The 6,888-nt window shown below is 35.7% G+C and overlaps 1 protein-coding gene across 1 annotated transcript; it reads right to left on the bottom strand.

Annotated features, from left to right (window-relative positions):
• Positions 1-1,828: 1,828 nt before the first annotated feature.
• Positions 1,829-3,615, bottom strand: LOC106337475. The gene is made up of 5 exons (XM_013776588.1): positions 3,303-3,615; positions 2,953-3,213; positions 2,623-2,857; positions 2,433-2,534; positions 1,829-2,326 (listed from the first exon to the last, which is right to left on the bottom strand). The coding sequence occupies exons 1-5, from the start codon at positions 3,495-3,497 to the stop codon at positions 2,223-2,225; spliced, it is 897 nt and encodes a 298-aa protein (XP_013632042.1). The 5' UTR covers positions 3,498-3,615; the 3' UTR covers positions 1,829-2,222.
• Between the last annotated feature and the right edge of the window lie 3,273 nt (positions 3,616-6,888).

Below are 6,888 nucleotides of genomic sequence, written 5' to 3' on the forward strand. Positions count from 1 at the left end.
AAAAAAAAAAAAAAAAAAAAAAAAAGAGAGGGAATAACAGGACTAGGCTTCGGCGTTCGGGTATCCGTTGGCATTCGGATCGGATTTTTCGGGTTTTCGGGTTTACGCTCTTAGGTCCCATACTAAAATTTTATTAATACGGGTCGGATTCGGATAATAACACTTCGTGTTCGGTTCAAAATTGTATTGCGTCTTAAAACTCATAAAGTAATCATATATCGTACGGATTCGGATTATATTGGTTCGGTTCGGATATAACCGAAGTAAAAAAGCAAAAAACTTGAAGCAAAACATAAAGAAAAACATCTAAATTAAATAAAAATTAATGTATCACACGTAAAATTGATAAAATAACAATACAATGTGAAATCAAACATGAAAACAAACATTATTTGTAAACAATATGTATTGCCTTATAGAGAGTAGACTTTTTTATTTCAATGAACAAATTATAAAATACTTATTTATAACTAATTGTGTACTTAAATTATTTATTAAAATTTTAATATTTATTGTTATATATCATATTACCAGAAATTTTGAATTTAATAATTGAAATACTTATATATATTTCAAAATATTTATATTAACTATTAATTTTGGATTTTCGGGTTATCCGTTCGGATTCGGTTAATAACAGGATTCGGTTAATAACACTTCGGGTTCAGATATTTTTTGTACCACCCTACAAGACCCGTTCCAGTATTTTTACATTTCGGGTCGGATAACGGGTCGGGTTCGGTTCGGATTTCGGGTTCCGGATTTTATGCTGAGGCCTAAACAAGACTATGTGATGGTACCGAATTGAAGACTAGAGCAAGATTAACTGTCATTTGCATTTGGTTAAAGATGGTTAAACTGGGAAGGGAGAGAGAAGGTTACGATAGGTTATATGTTTTTTTTTGTAACAAATGTTATATGTTTTTAACCAATATTATGTGTAAAGTTTTGGTTGGGCTAATCATAACATGGAGTATAATGTCAAATCGTTCTACATCAAAATGTGCACAAATAAACTACGGTTGGAGTATAGACAATGAAAAGTTTATTACTCATTATTAAGGTCGAGAAAAGCATATGTTATTTAACGTTTTAAAACTAAGGTAAGACATAATGATTTCGTACTTCGTCATTAAAACAAAACAACATTAAAGAGAAAACCAAGACAATTAAAAACCGCTGCCATTACTCAAATTTCGATATCAGAGTAATTAGCAATAATTAACCTGATGACAACATGTTTATTTTTGTAGTAATAGCGAATAGGCTAGGACAAAGTCCGCATGTTTCTCCACAGAGAAACCTCAACATTTAATCAAATCCAGTTCCCAACCTGTTCGTGCGCTCCAGGATAATAAATAATACTAATTGAATTATTAACAATTCAGCTTTCTCCAAATACGACTACTCTAGTATCAATGATAGGAGGCATTATTATTCACGAGCTAATAAAAAGGCTCGTTAGGCGAATATAACCACTGGTTATTAACCAGAACCAAACAGTTAGGTTTTTGTACATCACAAAATCGCCTCTCATCTTTTTGTATTTATCCGCTGTTACTGGCTCTATGTCAGTAGTTGTCTCTCAAGTGGCAATTTATTTATTACCAACATATTTATATTTATGATATTTTCATAGCTAATTTGGTAGTAATACCTTTTATTGTGTGGAATCTAACTGTAAGCCATGTTTAGGATGGTCTAACCTCATGTTAAGACAGTTTGCATATACCTTTTATACATTTACGTTGAGAGCTTTTCTTATCCACACATTAAAAATAACAATATGGTTCTCCATGCAAAGATTTTATAGAGACAATGCAACTAATAGTACTGGCAAACAAAATTATTTAACAATCCTTTATTTTTACTAGTACTTTCTCTATTGCTTAAGGGTTGTCGGAACAAAAGAGAGGGAGAGAGGAAGGGGAAACGCAACAGCCCAGTGACAGACAGTTATTAATAAATTTCCCAGAGAAAACCAAAAACAAGCAAAAAAAAAAAAAAAATCTTATCCTCTCTCAAAGCTCCTTTTGTTCTTCTATTAGTCATCATCAATGGTGGTTAAACGATCCAAAACCTCGTCATAATTGTCCACATCTTCTTCCTTTATCTATATAACCCTAATTTTGCCGCTACTTCACTACACCCTGTCTTCAAAATTTAAACTTTATTCCTCTTTCACTTTTCTTCAAACTTTCCCTAAAAACCCCCAAAACTGGTCAATACGCCCAATCCGAAGGTAACCGAGGCTCGTTCACTGTCTGCTCTATCATCATCTGGCTCGAGTACCCACCATTGTTACTCCTCTGTCTCCACGACGCATCTGTTTATTAAACCCCGAACAATTGGAACAATAGATTATAAATTTGACAACTTGATTAAAATAGAAAGAGTATTAAACCAAATTATTATGGGTTTGTTTGTTATACCGTTGAAACTAGCCGAAGACCGGACTGGTGTCTGGTGGACCACAGATTCGTTTAGGTTAAGGACATGCGCCACTCTAGCCGGAACCAAAACCGTACCAAGAGCTAAACCCAGAGAGAACATTTCTATCAGAAAATATACAAAAACAAAATAAATATTGGACGGCTAGGATTAAAAGTCTGTAAAACTTACTGGGTTTCTTGCGAGTCTGGGCGGTTACAGGGGAACGAGGCAAGAACACGCCGGTTCCGGTTGAACCACGTTTTCCGGTACGGTCACCGAGGGAAACAGCACGCCTCTGTGGCTGGGTACACCATGCAGATGGAGACAAGTCCATATGACCACTACTTTTTATATGATTATTCACCCTCTGCTGCGCCAATTGGCGATTGTATTTCATCAACTGCTGCTCCTTCAGCTGCTGAAACTGCACCGAGAAGACAAAAAAAAATCAGCATCAACTCGGAAAATAAAAAACAAATGTCGACAAAGCGTTGGTTAGAGAGATGCGATTTGATTTACTTGAATAGCTTGTAGCTTCTGGTACTGGAGAGATTGGCGGCTGTAGAAGCCGGAGCCGTGGTTAGAGATTTTAGCTGCGGCGAGGGGGTGTTTTCCGGGATGATCAAGAGGTCCTCTGCCACTATGATGGTTGTTGTAACCAGTCAGACTCATCATCGCCAGTTCCTCTGTGGCGGCACAGTACATATCCCACGCCGCCGCCTGAGAAGAAACTCGCGCCTGACAGCTGTATCCACCTCCACACCGAGTCATATCCCACGCCTGAACAAACACCATAAGCAACAGCTAAAAATCACAAATCTAAGGGATACAGAGAGAAGATGATGATGATATAGAAGTTCGAGAGTTACCATGGCGTCGTCATCTTCAAGAGTTGACTGAACCATTTTCCGGCTTAATCCGGCTAAGAAGCTCTCTTCGTCGCCATGACTCGGCTCGTACGGGAACACCGACTCTTTGTTCTCCTTCTCAACGAGGAAATCGTCAGTGAGAAACTCCGTCGGAAGCCAGAACTCAGCGTCGTCGACTAAGCAGGCAGGTTCCATGGCTGCTTCGTAAAGTTTCGGTAGTGAGATTGAGAGATCGAAAGGGTCCCAGTTTCAGAGGAGGGAAAGAGAATGAGAGAGGTTTTTGTAGGAGAAGAAGATGAAGTGGTGGTGGTGGGGGAGAGGTTTACTTTCCACGCGCCTGCTTTTAAAATGGACTCCACGCGCTTTGGATACAGCGTACAGGGAGGAGTGAGTGTGGGCCTACATCTGAGCTACTACGACGGGGGTAATGGCAAGTACGCTAGTGGGACATACTCTCTGAACACGTGATAGGGTTAAAACCGTAATCTTCTCGGCACGTGTCTTGGTTTAGTTTACGGGATTACCCTTTCAACTTGCGGTCCCCAGATTCATCATCATGATTTGATTTTATCCCTTTTGTGTGTATAATAGGGGCATTGAATGTGAAAACGTGTATCAGACGTTTTTGATTCGAGTTTAGCTTTTGTACCGTTGTATTTTTTGCCATTTATGGTTACACACACAAGTCGCGTCTCTTCTCTGAGTACGTTGAACTTTTTCGTGATTTCAAATGATTATATAAAAAAATACGTTACAACAAAAAAAAACAGATTGAATATAGAATACTAGTAGAGAGGCCTAATACCGTAATTTGACCAGAAGATATGGTGTCACACCACGGCTTACCGTCGTGGAAAGCGCGTTTATTTAGTTTCTTCGATGGGTACTTTGTAGCTAGGTTACTCAAATGACTGTTTTGCCACTCGAACCTTAAGAATTTCCGTTGGATTTTCTATAACGGTGCCAAACCAGATGGATTCTCTTAACTGCACAGCACGTTAACGTGACGTGGCAAGACACGTGTTATATTTTAATTAGTTGTCTTTGTCAATATGACATTTGGCTCCATATCAGAACCCACTTGGCGAACGGGGAACGGGACGTGATTCTTCGCTTAGAAGTTATTCCATCCCAGTTTCCACTAGTTTTATTCATTTTAAATTACAACTTTAAAGTTTTTTCTAAAATAAATTTTATACTAAATTATAAAGTAGATTACGTAAATCAAAAGTTTAGTCGACTATAACACAAGGATAAACATGAGATGTCACTGACGATAAAAGAACATGAGATGTCTGTCGCAAGGTTGACAATTAAAAAGGGATTGTTGTTGTATTTTATCTACTTGAGCTAATATTTGCGCTTTACGCGAGATGAATTTAAGTAACGGTGATGTAAAATAAATTTCATATTTGTATTTTACTTTCATAATACATAGAAGAAATAACATTTATGAGATAATGTATGTTAAGAATTTATAGTAATTATCTCTATTAAAAAGAAGGTGCATTTCATATTTTCACGTTTGTTTTGGACAGTGTTTTAAAAACCGGACCGGACCGGTCGATCGAACAGGTCAGACCATGACTCGTTGAAGAAGCCGAGTCCCGTTCAGTTTAAATCGGGATATGAAAGTAATCGGTTAAACCGGCTAAAACCGGTTCAAAACCGGTGATCTGGATCATCTTCAAAACTTTGTTCTAAAAAAATCAATATATAATTAATGCATTTTGAGTTGTTATGATAATTAATGTATCACTATTTAACTCAGGTTCTTTTTAATTTTATTTTAAATAAAAATACATAGTAAAAAATCTCTTTTTGGCTCATATACTATTCTAACTTTGTTATATTTATAAAATTCAAAACTTTAGTTATAAGAATAAATAAATACGGTAACTTAAACGGTCAATTATTTGATTTTACTAAATTAAATTTAAATAGTATTCACTTATTTACTGTATATGTATATGTAACTAGAGCTTACTGTTTATTTCCTAATTAAGAAAAGAGAACTGAGAGCGAATTATAGGAATATTCTTTAGACACACACATATATATATATATATATATACATATATTTTGTTTTCTTAAAAAAAAAAATAGAAATCTTGGTTCAACCGATTAAACCGGTCCAGCCAGTATTTATACCGAGTCGGTATCTGGTTTGATTTTCAAAACATTTTTTTTGGACTTATAATTCATATAAATTAGACTATTGAAAATTTTGATGGGCCAACTCCTGCAAACTCAAACAGAGCATTTTACTATTGTAAAAAATCGAAGGAACAACAAAGTCAATAAATCACATCCCTTCGGTATAATCTCAAGAGATTTCAAAAAAAAAAAACACTATAATCTCAAGAGTTCGTATAGATTCAGTAAAGTTTATTTTATAAAACAACAACTATGAAAAAAAATGAACAATACTGTGTGCCAGAAATCACTTAAAAAAATTTATTTATACTATTAAAACATGAGTACATTTTGTATTTAGCCCTGAGTTTTATTCAATATTTACCACTTTATGCCACTGGAATTAAATAAATTGTCGTTTTAAAATTTTTCTTAACCACCCTGTATTAATTGAGATCACTTAACCTTAAATAAGTTTTATAGACGGTGGCTTAAAGGTCTTCTTCTCCGTTTTTTTTTTGTTTCATGAACATTTTTTTTCTCCATTCTTCCAAGTCTTGTTCTTCATTCTTTTACGCTCTTTGTTTGATGGATTCAAGTCGAGGAGAAGGCTAGATAGGAGTTTTGCGGAATTGAGTTATTTCTTTCTCCGTCGTGGTTGTTTGTGGTTTTAGATTGGTTGGGTTCCATTGCAAGTCAAGACGTCAGTGGATTTTCACTAAGCTTCGGTGTGGTTTCGTAAGTTGCAGCGGGAGTGACCGATTGAGAATGAATCACGATTTGGCTGGAGTGAGGCGAGTCAAGACGTCAGTGGATTTTCACTAAGCTCCGGTGTGGTTTCGTAAGTTGCAGCGGGAGTGACCGATTGAGAATGAATCACGACTTCGCTGGAGTGAGTTGGCTCAGGAGATCGCGGCTGCGTTGGTTAGGAGAAGGCCACGAGTTCGGTTAAATAGGGTTTCTTAATTTGCATCCGGTTTTGTAGTTAGTTTTTTTTTATTTTATCTATAAAATTATTAACCAATTCTGGTTTGGTAACCGAACCGAACGTATATGGATTATCTTTTAATAGAAAACTAGGATAAGACCCGCGCCTTGCGCGGGATTAAGTTATTATTTTTATTATATTTTGGAGAATGAAACAATAGTTTGGCTTCATTTGGATTACGGGTGTTCAACCCGGATATCGGGTTAGTTTCGGTTCGGTTCGGTTTTTTTCGGTATTTGGTTAGTAAAATATAACTACTATTCTAAATCAATATTTACATTGACTTTAGTCTTTCACATACTTTTGAAAGATTTCAACTGGACGACTAAATTGATCAGCCAATCTTGTTGCTTTAAATCATTAGTGTTTATATATATATATTATTTAGTTTGAATATTTATTAAATAAAAATTCATATGCGTTATATTTTATGATCATTTGTAACTTATTATAACAAAAAAA

Source organism: Brassica oleracea, chromosome C4 (genome assembly GCF_000695525.1).
Source record: "Brassica oleracea var. oleracea cultivar TO1000 chromosome C4, BOL, whole genome shotgun sequence".
Lineage (NCBI taxonomy): Eukaryota > Viridiplantae > Streptophyta > Magnoliopsida > Brassicales > Brassicaceae > Brassica > Brassica oleracea.